At 46.5% G+C, this 21301-nt stretch overlaps 1 protein-coding gene across 4 annotated transcripts in view; it reads right to left on the bottom strand.

Moving 5' to 3' along the window:
* Positions 1-385: 385 nt before the first annotated feature.
* The window catches only part of GEM (GTP binding protein overexpressed in skeletal muscle), a 37788-nt gene continuing 16872 nt past the window's right edge, over positions 386-21301 (bottom strand). For 2 of the 4 annotated variants that reach the window (XM_045075817.1, XM_004768560.3), the window contains exons 2-5: positions 10835-11174; positions 4486-4562; positions 3384-3588; positions 386-1740 (exon numbers count right to left, since the gene is read on the bottom strand). In XM_045075817.1, the coding sequence (XP_044931752.1) occupies positions 1463-1740; positions 3384-3588; positions 4486-4562; positions 10835-11165 (891 nt within the window). In that variant the 5' untranslated portion in view covers positions 11166-11174 and the 3' untranslated portion in view covers positions 386-1462. Of the gene's footprint in view, positions 1741-3383; positions 3589-4485; positions 4563-10834; positions 11175-11391; positions 12443-12511; positions 12652-21301 lie in introns of those variants that run through there. The other 2 variants (XM_004768561.3, XM_004768559.3) reach the window with 2 other exon arrangements.

Below are 21301 nucleotides of genomic sequence, written 5' to 3'. Positions count from 1 at the left end.
TTTCCTTTTTTTTTTCCCCTAATCTTTATAATTTCCTCTAATGCTTTAGTCAAGCTTAGGATCATGAGCCTTCATGGAGAAAAGGGCCATCTGTTAGGTCAGAAATTTGCCAAAGTAAAATATCAATCTGGCTTTTATTGTAACTTAGCATTTAGAGGGCCCCAAATATTCCAAATGTATTAGCCAAAAATAACTGCATTATTGTGAATCATGGTTCCAAAAGACAGACGTCAGAGATAGTCTTTGAAACAAGTAACAATGGGACTACCACCAATGAAAAGAAGATATAAAGTAACAGGTATGTTTCTGTAGAAGGTGCTTGGGCTAAAAGCAAATGGAAGGAATCATAATTGTCTTATTCGGGGAGGAGAAACATTTAAGAATGTCTTTTTCCCAAAGATTTTATTTCTTTCATTATAAGACATATAGGTAAAAATTTGCATATTCTGAAAAAGATAGAAAATGGTAATAAAATGGACATTTTTCCTATTAAGAAATATGTTCATAAATATGCTTTATCAAACGTTAAAATGGTTATTATTTTGCAAAATAACAATAAATAGAGCAGAGCTGTGGGATACAAGGGTCAACCCAAAGTACTGGAAGTTTCACGTTTTATGTTTTATAAAAATTGAGACCTTCAATTATATTTCAAAATTTGGCATTTTGCACTCAAAGTTGTCAATAACTCCGACTTTTAGAATATATTCATCATGGCCCAAGGCTTTAAAAACAATGAAACATAAAAGGTAGTTTGACCAAGTAGAATTTGCTTAAATAATTTTCCTCTAAACAAAAAACTGTAAGACACAGAAGCAAAGATATGATTTTTGATCCCCTATGTGGTACCTGTATCAGTTTCCAATTGTACAAATTTCTGGATCCCCAACTGTGGGTAGGAAACAAAAATTGTTGGCTAAGCTTTAGTTTCCAGCAAGGTCCATCATTTCTTTTCACAGCTTGATGGAGCAATGACAGTCACAATTATGTTGAGCCCGGTTCTACAATCTTAGCTCCACAAATAGAAGGTACAGAGAAAGAAATCCTCCCTCCTTTGGATAAATCCTTTGACCACTGTCCAGTATTTTGTCTGTGGCCCACTAGCCTCAAATTCATGTATCGGAACACTGGATAGAATTTTAATAATAAAAAGTTCTTGTTCTGAGCTTCAATTCTCTACTATCCAGAGGAGAAAGGAAACGCATGTGAACCCCAAACACATCCTCTGAGTCTTGGGTGTTCAAGTAGCAAGGTCAGGCTTTTCCTGTAAATAAATACTGGTTTTACAAAGACCTTCCGTTTCCCATGCATTATGTTGCTCTTGAGGCCAACCAGTTAATTCCCAGCTACAATGGGGGAAGCTGTATCTAATAACACTGAAGATGCAATCTAATATAGATTATCAGTCCCAGTGGTGCTCTACGATGTCCATCAGGGGAACATCTGGGGTGACTCTGGGGGCCTAGAGCACAGAGAGGTCATGGCAGGATTTGGACTTGAGCTTGAAAGCCATATTCTTGTTGTTTTTGGCCACAATCTTGCCCCAGAAGCGCCGGGCTTTCCTGGGGATGCTCTCCCTCCTTTTCTGGTAAGCCAGCCGCCTCTCGTTCTTCTCCTTGCTGTCGCGCCGGAGGCGCACCTGCCGCACGATCCCCTCAAACAGCTCCTTCACATTGTGCTGGACGGCCGCTGAGGTCTCGATGAACTTGCAGTCAAACACCACAGCACACGCTCTCCCTTCTGGTGAGGAAAGGTGGGGGGAGAAGAGAGTCAGAGGAGCTCTGGGGTGCACGGCCGAGCTGGAGGACCCTTGACCTGAAGCTGTCACCAGGCAGCTCTAGGCCAGTCGGGCATGTGATGGTGACACATGTCCTCCTGGGGCACAGAGCGAGGCAGGATCACAGGAAGATTCCCGCAAGCAGGAGGAGGGGGGCGTTAGGGCTGGTCCACCACAAAGGCCCTGTGTGGAGGTCCAATTCCATCAGATACAGTAATGCTAACTCTAACAGTGAAAACTAGAACCCTCATTAATTGCACTTACAATATTACTTGAAAAATACATTCTCCCTCCCAGAGAGATGAAGACACTGAGGTGGGAGTGATCTTTTAAAAATGTGAGAGAGTGGGGCACCTGGGTGGCTCAGTTGGTTAAGTGTCTGCCTTGGGCTCAGGTCATGACCCCGGGGTTCTGGGATAAAGCCCCGCATCTGGACCAGGGAGCCTGCTTCTCCCTTTGCTGCTGCTGTACCTCCCTGCTTGTGCTCCCTCTCAAATAAATAAATCTTTAAAAAAAAAAAAAATGTGGGGAAGTTCACACAGCCTGTAAGCAGCGGAAGTGAATCCAGGCCTGCTTCATCCTCACACTCAGATTCTTAACACTTTCTCCTGATTCGGTTTCCCCGAATTGACAAAGAATCCTACTATTTCACTTTGCTCCCTTAAAAAACAATGTTAAACCTCTAATGAGATATTTTGAAAAACTGTTGGTGATTTCACAGATGTACAGTTAGAGCAAACTGTATAAACAAGCTCTCCTGGGGCAGCCTCTATGTCAAACATTCCGTTGTGCTCACCGACCGTGTATCCAAGTTTGGTTAGAAAAAGATGATAAGCACAGACAGTCGTCTCCTACGAGTAAGACATGCCCAACCCAGTTGTATACATTAGGTCTGCATCACGTTGCTTTCCTCCTAAGTGGGGCCTGGCAATACAGTGTTTTATTTTTTTACTCTTGTACCAAGAACCAAATCTGTATGAGGCCAATAAAATCTCAAGGACCCCGAAAGCACTTGGGGGCCCACCCAGCAAATAGGCGATATCCCAGAAGCATGAAAATGTCTATGTGACACCATCAGATTGATGGCGTTCGCTGAAACTTAGGAAGCAAGAGGTAGGTGCAGGAGGCTCTTTCTGGGGTCTCCAGGAACCAGAGGCAGCCAGAGTAGAATTCTTATTCTCAATGAAACTCCCACCGTTCCCCCACATCAGAGTTCCCATCTTTCTTGAAAAAAGACACTAACTACACTTTTATTGAACTCCTAAGAGTTCCCTAAAAAAAAAAAAAAAAAAAAAAAAAGGACAAGGAGAAAAGGTTGGGGAGTGCCAGCAGATCTCTGAGCATGATCTTTTCGCCAAGTGAATGCCAGGGAGGGGAAACAGGAATCCGGCGAGCAGCCCGGACAAGGGGACAAGGACAAGGGACAAGGACAAGGGAGCGGCTGTCAGCACAGGGATGATCTGCTGCGAGTCATCTACACAAAACTCCACGGAGCATTTCAGGAACTCCCTGGTTCCAACTTCAGAAAAGATGAAGAAGAGAGCGCCCAGGTGAAGGACAAGCAGGGGACCCCCGAGAGGTCTCTGTGGCGCTCACCAGCCCTCACCTGACACAGACACTTCCCGACGCCGCACCAGGTCACTTTTGTTGCCCACCAAAATGATAGGAATGTCCTCGGTCTGCCGGGCCCTGCGGAGCTGGATTCGCAGCTCAGATGCCTTCTCGAAGCTGGCTCGGTCTGTGATGGAGTAGACGATCAGGTAGGCGTCCCCAACTTGCATGCAGTGGTCCTGGAGCCATTCGTTCTCCCCCTGATAAAATGAAAAGAAACTCCCTAAGCTTGGGGCGCGGGGGAGTGGAGGCTGTTGGAGATGAAGTGTCCTTAGTGAAGAAGCTATATGTGTATCCGAAAGTGTTCACTGTCCAATTCCTCCTACAGCTGGAGTTGATAAATTATACAGTGACTCTGCCAAACCACATTTCCAATCTCTCTGACCAAAAATGAGCCCTCTCTGACTTCTAACAACTCCCTATTGCCTTTCCCAACTGACGAAATTTCTAATCCTTCTGTGAGAAGCTCTAGCACAGAGGCTCAGAAGCCCCCAATCTTTAAAAACCAAATGCTGAAGACTAGTATTAAGAAGGTCAACTTTAAAAAAAAAAAAAAAAAAGAAGAAGAAGAGGTCAACTTTAGGGGTTTCTAGATGGCTCAGTGGGTTGAGCCTCTGCCTTTGGCTCAGGTCATGATCTCAGGGTCCTGGGATCGAGCCCCATGTGGGGCTCTCTGCTCAGCGGGGAGCCTGCTTCCCCTTCTCTCTCTCTCTCTGCCTCTCTACTTGTGATCTCTGTCAAATAAATAAATAAAATCCTTTAAAAAAAGAAGGTCAACTTCATATAATCTGGTTCTATTTTGCTTTCAATGATTCTCCATCCTTGTTGGCACTTTCCCCAAAGCGGATGTAAGTTTTTGTCTTTTTTTTTTTTAATTGAACTAGGGGGAAATCACTGTGACTTGCTTATTATTCAGAGCTCATTCCTGAATGACCTCTTCTTGAGAACAGTCTCCTACTTCAGGGGGAAAAAAAAAGCTAATCAAGAAAATGAGCCCACCTCACCTAGAACACCAAAAAGGACAAGGTCACCCTCGCACCAGCCTGTTGGAAGGCAAGCCCTGAAGGAATTTACAGAGAGCTACGGGCTCTGCATACCTTATTTTCCCACATGTCCAGGAGTATAATTGTCGCGCTTTCCCCATCAACAATCAGTGTTCGCTCGTAGGTATCTTCTGGAAAAGAAAGAACAGGGATATTGGAGTCAGAAAAATAAGCAACACTTTTACATGAGCATCATTAGAAATTATGCTACAAACTAAGCCTTCTAAATATGCAATTAATTATGCAAATGTGCAGATTCTCACAAAGGCAAATTAGTATTTTTTAATCACCTCCAACAACGTTCTATGTACGTTCCTCCCATACTTCCTGAGCAGAACACCTATGTCCTCTGAATGTGTCTCACTGAGCCACTTGAAGTGAAAGGCTTTCGTTTTCACCATTCCTAGACTTTTGTTATAAGAAAACCATTTACAAGGATAAACTCACTGAGAGCTTTTGACTCAGATTCAACGATGCCATGAGAAAACACTAACCACCCAGTGGAACCATAAGCCTCATTCATAAGCCTTATATGGAAATCCACTGTACCTTTCAGTGGGGTGTGACTACTGGACATTCACTGGTAATTTCAGGAGCTCTGGGCTCAGAGACATTTTTCCTGTTTTGAGACACGCAAGAAAAAAACCTTGAGTCTATCCCTGTCTTGGCTAAGGTTTCCTCCCTTAAAAAAAAAAAAAAAAAAACAGTTCCATAGGAATAAACAGTCTTACTTTTTCCTAAGTGCAGCCTCCAGCTCCACGTGGTAATGGAAACTTACCTCCCTGCACTTGAGCCCAGACTGAGTATAGGTGAAGGGTGAGTGGTACGAAGGGCAAGAGCAGCTCCAGCCCACAGAAATCAGCTGGGGGGTGCATAGGGCTGGCTGAGTTACCCGGGATTTTGCAAGGGGGATTCCCATCAATTGCATACAAACAAGCGAGCCCATCCCCACTCTATTTTCACAGTGAGGAATCTGGTTTTGAATTTCATCATTTGAAAAATCATGATTTTCATAATGATTTTTTTTTAAGATTTTATTTATTTACTTGACAGAGAGAGAGAGAGAGAAAGAGAGATCACAAGTAGGCAGAGAGGCAGGCAGAGAGAGAGGAGGAAACAGGCTCTCTGCTCAGCAGGGATGCAGGGCTCCATCACAGCACCTGAGACCATGACCTGAGCAGAAGGCAGAGGTTTTAACCCACTGAGCCACCCAGGCGCCTGATTTTTTTTTTTTTTTTTTTTACCATTTTTCTTGCTTTTCCTTTTGCCTGAAATCTGTTCCCTGGAATATCCAAAAGTCTTGAGCCCATACCTCCTTCCAGGAGAAGCGCTCCCTCACCATCTACTTAAAATTACAATACATCTCCCCTACCAATATTTCTTACTCCCTTTCCGTTTTTCTTTATCATACTTATAGGTACCTAACATGCCATCTGTTTAGCTTATTTTATTACCTCCTCTCTCCCCCAGAATGTGAAGGCAGAGATCTGCATCTGTGCTGTTTACTGCTACACCCACCCTCCAACCCCCAGGGCAGTGCTCAACACACTGAGGGTAGGCAAATACTCATGGAGTGCATGGATGAATGAGAACTATAGCACTGGGGATATAAGCACAAGCAAACCTGATTAGAATCGGAATGCCATCCCTTTTTAAATATGTGGCTCTGGACCATTTAAGTGTTCTGGGCCTCAGTCTCTTCATCTGTGAAATGGGATTAGTAACCATATTCATGCCTTAAGCAGGCATGACAATTACCTCTGTTAAGCCTGGGCCCAAAGTAGAAAGGCAATAAATATTAGCTGTTGCCATCACTTGTTCCGCTGGAGGAAGGTGGTTCTTGCCATACTTGGCGTTTCCTACTATAGCTAAAACCTAACTTAGAAGCACCACAAGTGGGGAAACTGGAGCATTTCTTGTTTTATAGGAGTAAGGGTCTTATTAAAAGTAAAGCTCCTGGTTTAAATGTTTCTTCATCTAGGGAATGGAAAACAGGACAGGGAAAGGAAGGGAAACACAGACAAATGAGAAGAAAGTTAACGAGGGATGGGGTGGCTCTGTCTTTCTGTCAGTCTCCCTGCCTCCACAAGGTATCACTCTAATCAATGGTAACGGGGACCCACTGCGGGATTCATTCTGTGAAGCCCACCCTGTCTGCCATCCACAGTGGGATCACACTGGGATGCACAATCTGGCTTCCTGCGGTGCAGGACCTCATGACTCAACAGGCATATTTATACAGCCAAACGGAACCCGTGAGAGCCTCAGCAGCACAGAAGGGGGGCGGGCTGACTGCCCCTTGCTACCTTGGACTTCTCTTTTCTCTCAAAGTCTTCCCCGTGCCCAGGAAATCCAAAACAGCACTTTCTCTGTCCTCAGCCTACCACCTCCCACCCAAAAGCAGGTACAAGGGCCCCCCGCAGTTCAAAGAGACGCATACTACATTGTAATAGCTAGGGGAAAAGCAAACCCAAACTTTCCCTTGGTTTGAGAGATACAAGAACATCAGCCTAGCGAAAAAGTAGATTACGGATTATACCTTAAAAAGTAGATGCCTAACTGCTTTGCTGTTCTGGAAGATTTCTGGACACTCCCCCCACCCCGCCTGAAAATCACTGTGCAGCAAACCCACCAGTCTAAGACAATAGATCTTTACCCTGCTTCCCTGGATAGGCCCCACATCTAGGTTTATATACTGCCTCTGGCTCCCCCCTGCACACGAATTCTTCAGACACTCAAAGCATCCTGCTTTCTGGCCCTCTACTAACCAAGAGAGGGCCCTGCCTACACCCTAGAAGCTCTAGCTTCTCTTCCTCCCCTTGTCACTCACTTTTAACCTTCTCAAGGGCTAATCAGGTGGGAGGAGGGGAAATAAAAGGGTATGATTCCTAGAAGATTCCACTGAAATTTGCCCTGGGTTGAGACATGTGGGAAAAGGGTTGAGGTTGATTGGCCTGGGTGTGAGGAAGACCTCATTTCTCCGGTGCTCTCAATGACATCTGGGGGTGCACCTGCACACTGTGTGTAACAGGAGAGAGCATCCTGAGGGGGTGGGACGGAGCGCCAATGACTGAGTGACCGTCGCTCTCTTCCCTGGATTAGCACACCTTAACCTGTCTTTCATTTGGCCCCCACTGACCTCCACCTTCAGTCCAGGATTGGTTCAAATGCTGTGTGGAACCTGCAGGGGTGTTCTCTCTCACGCTGGAATGGGCTCCTGCAGGCTCTTGAAAGCTCTGAGGTTCCAACATACCTCTCCCCCAAAACTCTCAACTATGCTCAGCTTTCCTAGCCCAGGAGACGCCAAGGAGCCCTGAAGGAACACCTGCTCTAGAACACCGTCCTCGCCTCCTGCGGCATCTCACGGGGCCCTGGCCAAGAGGAGGAAGAGAGTGGACCGGGCTACAAGCAACTGAAGTGCCAGTTTGGGAATATAAGTCCAGGGAAAGGAAATGGTAGATTCAGAATCGGCTCTAACGTTCAACCTATACTTCTTACATGCCAGGCATGGGGCCACAGGCTTAGAATATGTTCTCTCCTTGACTCCTCTGACATCCTGTGAAGCAGGGATTGTCCCTGTTTCACTAATGCGGAAGTCTGAGCAGGGTCAGTCCCTTGTGCAAGAGCGCTCAGCTACATCCGGGTCAAAGTGGGGCTCCAAACCCACACTGACAGACCGGAGTCCAGCGTTCCTGACAGACCGGAGTCCAGTGCTCCCTCCAGACTCTCCGTGTACAGGTGCTGTCCCTTCCCGCCCACCTCAGGGCTTTCACACCCCAGCCATCCTTAGGGTCCCACTCAGAGACCACCTCTTCTTCCATGAAGCCCTTCCTGATTTCCACAGCCAGAAGAAATCTGTTCTCCTCTGATTTCTCACAGCACTGTCCTCGTACCTCTTTCAAGACACTCATCACACCTGATCTTGATGTACAGTTGGGGTGGATCTGTCTCTATGGCACACACTGTAGGCATCTCCAAGGGGAAGCCCTAGGCCTCTTTGCACGTCCCCGTTGTGACTCACCGAATTCCATGGTATATATTCAGTAACGATTCAGGAATGAATGAAGGAATGAATAAATGAATGGCATTAAATGTGTAGAGAGAGTCATAAGATTATTGCGATATAGCTGTAACAACATCCGTCTTTATTTGAAGAAATTCTGATGAGAGTATATTGTATAGAGGAATTTTTTTTATGGTTAATGTTGAAAAAAGAACAATGTGGGGGCATGCCTTGGAAAACCTTCTTCTTTGGAAACAGGAAGCCACTAGTGATCCCAACAGCTGCCTACAGATAAGAGATGTAATCCTAAACAGTATGAATTGAGTTACTCAAAAAGGACACGTCAGAAAGGATTGGTCAACGGAGAAGCTTCTTGCAGAAGATTCTCTGTTTGAGGAGTTAAGGAAAGGATTCTCCGTCTCCCTCCCCACATTAAACGAAGAATCCTCCCAAATATTGAGGCTGCTTTCCCAAATTCCAGGTATGAGCCAGTCTTCTCAACACTCAGTGCCAACGGGGATACCACTCTTCAGATAAGAAACACTCCACTCTAATGGACCAACATTTCTGAAAGTCTGCCACCCACTAACTTTTTCAAGACCTCCCTCAAGAGACAAACAAAACTCCTGATTGATCTCTTCCTTCTATCAATTTCCCCCAAACACTTTACTGTTACTTCTTAAGGTATTCATCAATTTCACCCTGCTCTGAATTACAGCCACTGACCCTTCACTCCTTCCTGAGAGGGGATACTGCCTCCTAAGCATCACTGGGAACCCCAGAGCCTCACACAGAGCCAAACTTGTGCCTGATACTAACAGCATGTGGACACTAAACCCAGGAGCCACTGGGCACAGTGAAGGCACACACCAGGTCTGACTCCCAGCCATACCATGGGCTGGTTCTATCATCCTGGGAAAGTTATGTGATGTCATAAGCCTCCATTTTTTGCTTGTAATATAGGGATATTAATACAAAATTGGTCCAATTTTTGTTTTATCAGTAAAAACTAAGCAGAAGTACTCAGTAAAGTGTCTGGCACATAGCAGGTTCCCTGTCAATGGCAGTGGAAGACAACCACCAAATTAAAATAAAGTCCTGAGCTCTAATTCCAGCTACCCCACTGATTCTAGGTAAGCCACTTGGTATCCCTGGGACTCAGTTTACCCCTATGAGTATAGGAATTTTGTAACTACCCAAATAAACAGTAGCAGATATAAGGTACCCAAAAAGCGTCTCTTCCATTGCAAATGTGCATTCTAGATATCCAACCTCCCACCCCTTCTCCTACACCGACAGTCACCCACCAGCCTGTACAGAGAAAGAAAATCAGCCTTCCGATATGGACCCTATTTCTCCTTGACCCTCATTTAGCTATCATCCCGGAGAGTCCAGAGTGAGGAGAGAAATCAACGTCCTATAAGTGAGTCATCATTTACCGTCAGTTCAGAAGCTGCCACGTGAGGCAGTCAACTCCCTGACCCTGGAGACAATCAAGAAGAAATGGTCAGCTGGAAAGAGCTGACAGGAGGGAGGAAGGAGCAGGACTCCAGTGCATCAAGCAGAGGGCAGAACCAGCTCATCACTAAGGCAGCTCCTTACCCTGGGAGTCTATGATTCAGCTGTGGGTTGCAAGTGGGAATACAGGCAGACCATGCCATCGGGCAAGCACTGGAAGGTTCTTCCCTAATGTCTATAGCTGTAGATAAGGACCTGCAGCCCCCCTAGCCATGTATACTAAGACGGAAGCTTTGGCTGAAAACCACTGTATGAATACCATTGATGATCAATTAGGATCCTCATATCATGTTCCAGAATACAGTGCCAGGCTTTACATGTACTTGAGGAACATGTGCATTTTTGTGACTTCAAATCCATTTTTGGAAATAGGCCATAACATTTTTTAAATATTGGACTATTTCAAAATATAGATAAACTATATCCTCAAAAGACTCTAATAATTGTGGAAGCTGATGAATCCACCCTAGTAGTTTTTCAAATCGGTTTGGTTTTAGGTATAAGCGTGGGAAAAAAGCTGTGCCTACACTGAGCTCTTGAAAAGTCCAGCTCAGAGTTGGCAAAAGCCAGAGGTGGGAGCCTGACCCTCTGACTCTGCCTCTTTATCAGTCTACCCCTTCAGTCCCTGCGGGACTGGAATCTAAGAAATTCCCTTTCTGGCCCAGGTTCTATCACCGAGCACTTTCTTTTTCTCCTCCTGAGGATCCATGCCAAGGTTTTGCTGGGCCCTCAGCTTCCCAAGCCAGTGCCAAGGACGCATAATTGCCATTCCCAACTCTGCAGATAAACAACACACCCTCTCACTCATTGGACCCACCCCCTTACTCTTTGGGACTGGACCATTGCTGATGGACAGAAGCCTGCTGGGGCTGCGCCACCTACCTCCCAGCACCTCGCAGTCGCTGTCCATGCTGTCATGTATACCTGCAAAGATGTTGGCCAGAGTGGACTTGCCCACCCCCTGCTCCCCTATGAGCACCACCCGGTAGTAGGTGTTCCCCGATTCCGAGGAGATGACTGAGTCTGTGGAGTCAGAGGACCAGCTCCGGCGGCAGTGGTCCTCGGGGGCAGCAGAGTGATGGCTGCGCTGGCTGTACTGGTGGGGCTCTTTCTGGACCATCAGATGCCTGCCGTCCGCCGGGATGCTCCAGCGTTGCTGCTGCGGCTGCATGCCCACAGTGCCTTGGCGCATGGTGACATTATTCAGAGTCATGGCTGGGTCCTGGAGAACAAAGCAGCCAAGAGGTACGCATTAGTAAGCGGGAGCGAGAGCTCGGGGTGGGGGGCTCAGCCACACAGTCAGTGATATCTCAGTAGATGGGGCGAGACCCAAGTAACCCTGATATAGGAACCCCAAGGAAACTGTCCTCATATCCAAGAGGCTTTCAGCAAGTAACCAGTTCCAAGGCAGACTGTCATTGGCAAAAAGAAAAAAGTACCATAAACATCACCCACTGCCCTCTGGCTTCCTCCATCTTCAAGGAAGCCTTCAGGAAGCCTACTCAGGCACTGACACAGAGGCAGCCCGAAGAACCAGCAGCCTCCGGAGATGGCTTGAAAAGCAACAAGTTAATGGAGCTGGGGACCAGCTGGCCAGGTTAGCTGCTCTTGTCTAAACATGGCTCTTAATTGCACCAGCATCCAGTGGGCTTTTGTGCCTGGATGGGAAACACGTGGCAATGACATCACTCCCTCTGGCTGCCCTGGACAAGCACTTATTGGAACTTCCATGTTTAGTAAAGTCGCCCTGATGCTCTCCAGCTGCCTGAATCAGCTATTATTTGGGGGCAAAAAAGAATTCCTGATTGAGGTTTATGCCTCAGTTCTGCCCTCTTGCCCACAGACATCATGTTTCAAAAAATCCCAACCCCAAGCCCTGTTGGTCCTGCAGGGAAATGACCAGCTCACAGTTCCGACCTATCAAACTTCACTCTCATTAAACCACGTCTACTCTAAGAGTTCTTCAATTCAACTCAGATTCCCACCTTCCTGAGGAAAATCAGAAGGCCAAAGACCCTCCTCAATGGCATTAACAACTTTGCCACAACTTTCCCTTTTGCAAACCCCCATCCGCCTGCACGGAGGTTTGTACTCTCTCGGGCTACGAGATAAAGCAGAAGCCTCCTCATTTCTAACAAGCGAGATCATTCGTGAGAGTGAGAAATGCAGACTCCCCTCCCCAGACTCACACCCACACCACACCCCAGCATGCCGGCCACTAAAGGGAATGACCAGCCGGTTTCTGGATCTCATTAAGCCGTGCCTCAGTTGGCCGGCAGGCACTCAACCAACAAAAAGCATGACGTATCCGTGAGGGCTGCCCTCTGACCGCACAGTCCGCAGGAGGAGGTGACCCTCCTACTGACCTGAACTAAGGAACCTGATGACAATTGGCATCTTTGGCACCTTAAACTCTGGCCCCCGCCCCCCAGCCAGAAGACCACGGCGCAGACCACAAGTTACAGGCGCTCTTTCGACAACTTGGAAAGTTCTGCGGGCGGGGAACGCCCACTGCCCCCGGCGTCGGGAGGACCCTCCCTCCCCAGACCGCCCGCTTACTTGGCTCTGCCCGGGTGGGCGCCCGCGAGTCCGCGGGGGCTGCGTGCGTGCGCGCTGCGATGCCGGGCCGCCGAGCGCCGGGTGCTCGCGCCGTGCCCGCCGTCCGTGCCGCCGCCCGCAGCCGCCGCGGCCCCGCGCTTTATAGCGCGCCCGCGGGCCCGCGCCGGGGCTTTTCCGTGACGTCAGCGCCCCCGCCGGGAGGGGGCGGCTCTGCAGCAAACTCGGACGCGCCGCCGCTTCGCCGAAACGGTTACTCATGTGACCCCTCTCCCCTCTTTTTGAAAAATAACGACCGTTCCATCCCGGGCTTCTTCATTTTGCTTTTATTCTCACTAGGTGGGTCCAAGAAGCTGGAAAAATACACGCAGCGCCACTTAATCGCGCTTCCCCGCAGAGCGCTGGCGAGCTGTCGGGACTCAGGATGGAGCAAGAGGCAGGCTGGAGTTGGGACCCCGGCTTTGCCAGAAAAACAGGGATCGGCAGGGCGCGCGCGGAGTCTTTGGCCTCTCGGATGCGGGCCGCAGCCACCTTGCGGGGCCGGGGCTTGTGTTAGCCGCATCTGCTGCCCCGAAAGCTGCATTTTCCTGCCTCCTGTCACCCCCTCTCTGGAGGACGAGGGAGGAGAGCCCCGTACCGCTTCATTTCCCTTCTCTGGCACGGACCCACAGAGAAGGGGCTGAAGAGAGGTGACGAAAGGGGACGAGACCTTGAAAAGGGCAGTTCTGAAAACCAACTTAATGAGGGGATCCAAGCAGTCTGTGCTAAATGCTGCTGGCCCTGCTGTGGGCCAGGATGCCGAGGCTCCTCAGTCAGGGGATTTAATCACCGTTCCAGTCGGCAGCATCTCTGGCCCTGGCACGGGGCGCGGAGCCAATGCCTCCCAGCCGTGGGGGGAGGAGCCCCGAGCCAGACACAGGTGCCGCGTTCCCCTACCCCACCCTACCCTACCCCGAGACTCCTGTGAATAAAGGGTACGGGATAAATAGTAACTACTACTACCACCACTTATTAAGTACCTCTGAGTACCTATCCTGCGTAGGTACTGTTAGGCCTCCGCAGTACTCAATCCTACAATTCTGCAAGGTAGATATATTGCTACCCCCATTCTATGGAGCAAAATGAAAAATGACACTTGGCCAAAAGAGCTTGCCCAAGGTCATGCAGCTGGTTTAGTGGCAAAGTCAGGATTACCTGGTTTGCCCGGCTCTTTGCACTGCACCACCAGCTGAAGGGTTTCAGTGACCTCTTTCTGGGGACGTGGGCATTTCCCAGACGCTGTGTTTGGAGATGCCACTGAACTTGCCAACACGCACGTCCACTTTTCCAGCCAGCTACATCTCTGGGTTGGCTGGTGGCTCCAGGAAGCAGCCAAAGGCCCTAGCATCTATTTGAGTGGCTGGCCTCTGCTATGATTATAGTCCATATTCTCAGTTATCCTGCATGCAGTTATCTGCTTTGGGGATTATCTAAGTGACCAGCTGCTGAGACCTGCCAGGCCCCAAGCTGGCAAAGGTGGGATCCACAGAGTAATAAAAATTTAGAGCTCATTAAGCCCTAGTTGCCTTGGCCCCAGTACCCTACTTTCTACATAAGGAAGTTGAGACCAAGAGGGATGACTACCACTCAGTTGGGAGTAACTAGAGCTGGAACTAGAACCTGGGAATCACAATGTCCTGGATGGTGCCCTTCATTAGCATTAAATCCAGTTTTCCGTCTGGATTTAAGCAGGAGAGGATGGCCAGAGATGTGGAGAAAGGAGAAAATTGGGCAGGAGGTGGGGGGCTTGTCTGGGAGAGGGAAAGAGATCATCCAAGAATATGTAGCTGATTCCGTACTAAAACACCTGTAATTCATGAGTTACCTGCATTTCAGAATTTACCATGTTTGTTTGTTTGTGGGGGTTTTTTTTGTTTTTTTTGTTTGTTTGTTTGTTTTGTTTTTTTACCATACTGAAACTCCTACTGTCAACTGGTCTCAAGAGAAACATTATGTGGCTAAAAACTAAGAATAAGTCAGAGTCTATAAGCATGTCATACATCATCTCAGTGCAAATTTTGCCACTGATAAGAACCTAATTCTTCACATTAACAAGAACCTGATTCTATGCCTAGGCACTATCTACTATGAACTGGTTTTTATTGGTATAAGTGAGGCACACCAAAGAAAACAAATTCTAAAGATTGGTGGGGCCTGGGGAGAGGATGCTTTCAGGATACTATTGATTGGGTAAGTACAGCAATGTTGCGTTTGAATAAAATAATCTGCCTTCTTAAATTTTCTGTTCCACAAAAAGTCAGATGGGAAAACAACTACTTAACAAAAGTTTCAACTGAATGTCAGTTAAGTTGGAGTATTTGCACAAAAATCACAGTTACACCTCACAAAAAGCACATTTGAGAGCCAAATCTTAGCCTGCAGAATCCCAGCTACGTTGTCCAGAATTCCAGCTCACTGGGACTATCTGAGGGTATAGAACTGGAGAGAAAAAAGGTAGAATCAGGGCATTTGGACAAGTGGCAAGTTCTGAAGAGGAAAATATTGGCATAATGTTGTAGTTTCTTGTTCTATGAATTATTCCCTCCATATTCCCTCTGGCAGCATTAGAAGGCAACCTTGGGTTCTAACTAACATGAAGATGAGTATCACTAGAAGGCAGAACTCAAAACAAAAATAACTAACATTTACTGAATACCCATGACTTATCTTTGTTAACCCTCATCACCACTACACTTCCCCATGTTTGATGGATGAAGATGATGAGGAAAGAGGTGAAATCACCTGGCCAAGTTCACAGTTAGTAGGCAGCAGAGCTGTGCAGTCTGGAGCCACAATCTCAACCTGTTCTACTCAGATGAGGGAATACACTTCAGCCCCAGTCCCATGTGGGCACCTCAGACCATGCCTTCCCCCTAACTCCTTTTGAGAGGAGTTTTTATATGATTGGTCAAAGCCCATGACCTTCACTGGGCCACATTTTACTAATAGTCAGGCTTTCTTCCTCTCTATTCTTTGGGCCCCATGCACTGGATTAGAACATGAACTTGGGGTTCTTTTAAGGCCTTGACTACTTCTCTGTCACTGTCACTCTTTCTCTCAGAACATAGACCTGAACAACCAAGTCCCATGATTTCAAAAAGGGATGAGAGCAGGTAGAGAGGGGTGGGGAAGGAGTAGAACCTTTGACAAGGGCTGTGGGTTGGGGCATCAGGGACCCACACTGCCATTAAATATGATATTACTTTGAATCTCATCCCTTGAAAACTATGAGGGAGGTGAGATGATGGGTGGACCCAAGATCTATACATCCCTCAGTCGGTAACATGATCCTAAAAGCAAGAGAATCACTTATCCTTGACCATACCATACTGCCTCAAAGACACTGGACACCTACTGCAACCAAGGGATGCCTACCCACACCAACAAGTCATGCTATTCAGTGGCAAAATGCTATTCCGTAGGCTCTCCCTTTTCCACCAGCAGAAGGTAGACTGCAGACTGGGCATTGAGGAGGTGATAAATGGTTTTTTGGTTTTTTTTTTAAAGATTTTATTTATTTATTTGACAAAGATCACAAGTAGGCAGAGAGGCAGGCAGAGAGAGAGGAAGAAACAGGCTCCCTGCTGAGGAGAGCGCCCGATATGGGGCTGGATCCCAGGACCCTGGAATCATGACCCCAGCCGAAGGCAGAGGCGTTAACCCACTGAGCCACCCAGGTGCCCGATAAATGGGTTTTTTAATTGCTTTTTAAATGTACTGCATTTCGTTGCCTTTAAGCAAGGCATGTTTTCCAATTCTCCATAGTCCTCATTAACCCCTACCATATTCTACCCCAGCCAACTATCCTCATTTGATTATATACCTGGCCCCAAGGGAATCTGACTTTGTAAGGCCTGCAAGAGCTGTAACAAACAACAAGGAAGGGATTCAGCATCAGAAAAGCCAGTTCAATCCCAGGCCTTTCTTCCTAGGCACACAGATGCTGGGGATATCACCAGACCCCAGAGACCTTGACTTCTGTCTTTCTGGAGAGCTACTGAGTGTGGAAGTGCTTTGTCAACCACAGAGCACCATGTCAATGCCAGTGATTATGATTATGACGCAGGAACCAAAAATTGGAGCTGGGCCACCTGCCCTTGGCTTTGCAGCCTCTTAAGGCTCAAGTTAAATTAATCTAGCAGAATTCAGGACACATGAGGCACAAGGAGGAAGGGCGGGAAATGTACTCACATTGATGTTACTAGGAAAAAATAATTAGCCAGGAGAATGCTATGGTTAAGCTCTCTGGAAACAAACAAGGAGATGGGGTCAAATACTCAGCTCACATAATAGGTCTCCACCAGCCACAAAAGCACTCGGGAGGAGCTGGGTGGGAGGCAATGTGCAAAGTGTCTGAGCACAAAAAGAACCACCCACCCCCTCCGGGAAGTCTAAAGAAGGAAAGAATTACTATATGGAAAATCATTGCTTTACAGAGGGGGGGGGAGGCTCCAATTGCAAAATCAAGAGAGCCCTGATTAAGAGAAAATAAAGACTGAAGAAAAGATGGCTAAGAATAACCTCTCAACACCCAGAGGCCCGTGGGATGCAGATGGACACTCCTTCCAGCTGCATCCTCTGTCGCTGGCCCCAGCGCCTCATCGGACTCCTGCTGAGCAGATTCAATTTTCCATTGAAAAATTCTTAGCTTTCACCCTTCCTCCACCATTCGCTCAGCCTCAGCCTGGCCTTGCCACTCCAGTGGCAGAGCTTGCTAAGCCTTCCTTCTAAAATCCGGCCGGCTGAGTAAAGAAATGCAGAGTGCATCTCGGAAAGCCAAGAGGAGGCTTCTGTTCTCTGCGCAGCTTCCTCCATTCCTTCATTCATTCAACAATAAATAACTACTGATCTTCTACCCTATGCCAGGACCTGTTCTAAGGGCTAGGAATAGATACTTACAGCTTAAGGGAACTTAAGTTCCAGTGGGAGAAATAATAAAATATCACCATATCATTCATTCATTCATTCTCAGAGCTTTCCACTCGTTAGCCTCAGTTTTCTCATCCATAAAAAGGAATGATAATCCTGGAACAGATGTGTAAAGTAGGGGTCAAGTACATACCCAGTCAGAAGTCTGACAATACCAGTGTTGATGGAAACGTAAGGGAGGTCCTTTTGACTTACTGATGAGGGTGTAAGTTGGTACGTACCCTTTGCAACCTAGCAATTCTACTTGTAATTGTGCATCTTCTATACTATACAAGGAGATGGACACAAGGATGCCCATCAATTAGTTGTCTGTAAAAGCAATCACCTAATGATCATTGATGAATAAACACATGGTGGCATATTTATACGATGAGGTAGTATGCAGCAGTGCAAATGAATGACTTAGAGCTACTGTATCAACACGGATAAATATCAGGATCATAACAGTAATTTGAAACAGCAAGCTGCAGTGTACCTACAGGGCAATGACTTATATAACTTTTATTTATACATATATTTATTTATTTAGAAAATTTTATATTTAACTCCACTCTAATATTTTATAGTTAAATACACTTAGTAAAAGTATACAAGCATGAATGAGAAAAATACACACCAACTTCAGAATAAAGATTACCTCTGAGAAAGAGGGGAATGACAGTTAGATGGACAGTAGACGTCTCAAAACCACCAAGAAGCCAATAGGCAGTTACTTGCAATATCAAAGTGCTTAGTGAAAAAAAACTGTCACCCTGGAATTTTATGTTGACCTTAACTGTCATTCAACAGTTTTAGTTAAATATATACTGAGAAATTATTATTACAAGCAATATCCCAAGTCTCCGGGACACAGAGTTACATAAGACCACATTCCTGTCCTCAAAAAGCATAAAGTCCTGTGTTCCTTTCCTCAGCAACTACCAAATCCATCAAGGGATCCTCCAAGAGTTGCCCAAAGTAATCTGGTTTCCCAACCAACACAATGTTTTCTCTTGAGTTCCTTTCTCCCAGCAACAGAAAAATCACTAAGATTATTTAGCCCAAGGACTCAAAACCAGCCGAAGGCAAAGGCATTGATTTAATCAGTTATAGTAACACAAGAATTCTTTAATGATAGACTTAAAAAGGCCAGAAGAAGGAAGAGTTGGGTGGAGGACATGTTCAGTTAACACCTTTCATATGTGGGTATAAGTATTCCCATTTTCCCACTTTGTTTTCCTAATTGCACATTTTCCAGATTCCCTATGATCTTTAACAATTGGATGGTTTCTCCAACACTTAGAAGGCAGCAAGACATTTCGGCTTTGGTAGAAAGCATTGAACTTACCCCTCCAATGAATATCATCTAGATTTTTTTTTTAATGAATCAAGCCCTTAATTGATGAAAATTTATAAATCTAAGTTACTGTTATTTTTTTAAAGATTCCTTCAAAACCGATTTTAAAATCTGACAAAAATCTTTGACTAACAAATATATGCTCTGTTCTCTAAATAAGCAAGTTGTGTTATTTTTTACCAGCACGTGCCTTTATTGAAGGTGTGAAGCCAATAATGACACAATGTAACATTGGCGAGCCTGACACTCATTACCTAATTTAATCTTCACAGCAACTCTGTAAAGTACAGAGTTATTCCCATTTTACAAGATATGGCAACTGAGATTCGGGAAAAGGTTTTACAGCTTGGAACTGGCAGATACAATCTGTCTGAATCTCATCCACCACTCTGGCCTCTGATTCTCCACAGCTCCTAAGTACAGATACTGGCATTGCTCTATTTCCTGGCGTGGCCAGAAGTGTGTGAACAAAATTGGATAATTTCACATCTACAGGTACGGAAGTGTCAGTTTCACGAGAGTGGGAGCTGTTCAAAGATGGGAGATTATCATGTCCACCTATGCACCCCAGCTCCTAAGAGTAAACCTGGCACACAATAAGGACCCAGTATGTGTCTGCTAAATAGCACAATAGATGAACACCAGCATCCCCATCTTATCTGCTCTGTTATTTCAGACTCCCTAATTATGACATCTCACAGTGACCCTTCGGCCCACCAGGCCTCCATCAACAGGCTTGAAATCAGTGTGTCACCATCTGAGGCAACGGAGCTGGGCGATCCAACAAGCAGGTACCAGGCCCTCACTATGTGCAAGGACATATGTGAGATTCTGTGCAGGGTACCCAGCCAAGCATATAAGGCCGCACAGTCAAGGAGCTCAGGGCGCCGATGGAGAGGAGCCAGGAAGCATGATCTGATGCAGATGGTGGTGAGAGGCTATGAGGGACCTGCACACAAGGACCAAGACAGGGACCACACTGCCTCTGTTGCAGGGAACCTTCCACACTCCCAGCTTGCCTGCCTGGGCTCATGCAGCACAAGAGCCTAATTTAGTCTCCTCTCCCTTGGGGAAAAACAGCCCTGGGAAGAACCTTTGCCCTGGTCTCCTTGCAGTGGAGATGGAATGGCCTTCCTAGTGGTAAGATCGGGGAAGAAACTGAGCATATGACATCAGGTCTCCTTACTTCTTGCTCAATGGGGCCAGGGTGCCTGCGGTCCATCCTAGTTTTTCCTCCCACTTCCTGCAAAGGGCACACAAGCTGTGGCAGGGATGGCTGCAGCTGCTCTCTACGTGAGAGGGGTGGCAGTCACTGGGATGGTCTTCCAGCCATTCTTTCTCCCCTCTGCCTGCTAGCCAAGGATTCCCTGCATCCGAGAATGAAGTCCTCTAAGCTGGGCAAGGGAAGCTCACACCCTCCTTGGAGGAGTGGGCATGGGATCCTGTCCTGGCCAAGATGATGGAGAGGGATGTCTGTCTGAAAGCTCCTGAGCAAGGATTTCCTCACTAATAAAAAGAAAGTCTTCATGGCCATCTTGCTCTTCCTTCCCCCTGGGATGCTGATAGGAGAACAGCTCTAACTTGGAGCTGGAGTGACCATCTTAAGACAGTAACAGAGGGATGCCACTGATCAGGCAACGTATGGGTGATGAAAAGCAAGAGCCTGGGTCTTAAATGATGCCCCTGAGCTGCAGAAGCAGCCTGGAGTCACCCCACTCCAGACTTTTTCATCAGGCAATAAGCCACCAGTAGTTAAGTTTTCTATTAGTTACAGCCAAAACTAATGGACAGACAAATGAGTTCAAGACTGTAAGGAAAGTTGTAGAAAACTAAATTTGGCTGACTACATCATGTTCTCCAATCCAGCAAATCGGGTATAAAGCTGATAGTTTGATCCCCATCTGTCTGTCTCCTGAGTCAATATCTCAGTGGGTTTAGAACTTTGAGAACAGGTGGAGGTTTATCACTCCCTCAAACCTGAACTTACACCAAGGTGGAGAGCCTCTCTGATGTATTTGCCACCACACAGCTGGTGACCAGCCCAGTGCCTAGCTTGTGGCTGGCATTTAATAATCATATTGGATGTTTGAATAAAGAATGAGATCACTTCCAGCTGGAGTGCCTGAGAAAGACTGCATTAGTCTTAAGTAGTGATACTTAAGATGAGCCTTTAAATGAAATAACACTCAATGCATTAATGAGAATAATATCAACTAACATTTACTGAGACCTTTCCCTATGCCAGGCACTGTGAAGGTGACTTTATCTCTTTTAATTGTCCCAACTTCCCTACGAGGTAGGGACAATCCTAATGACCATTTTGCAGATGAAGAGACTGAAACACAGAAAGCTTAAATAACTTTTCCAAGGATCCACAGCTGGGAACTGGTAAAATTAAGATTTGAACCCCAACTTCTGATTCCAGAGAACATGAACTTAAGCCAAAATAAGTTATTGGGAACCATCAGGGCAATTCAACTCAACAAACA

The sequence above is a fragment of the Mustela putorius genome, unplaced genomic scaffold (genome assembly GCF_011764305.1).
Source record: "Mustela putorius furo isolate JIRA1106 unplaced genomic scaffold, ASM1176430v1.1 tig00000163_pilon_pilon_pilon, whole genome shotgun sequence".
Classification (NCBI taxonomy): Eukaryota; Metazoa; Chordata; class Mammalia; order Carnivora; family Mustelidae; genus Mustela; species Mustela putorius.
Note: the sequence above shows the minus strand (reverse complement) of the source record. Positions and strands in the feature narration are given on the sequence as shown.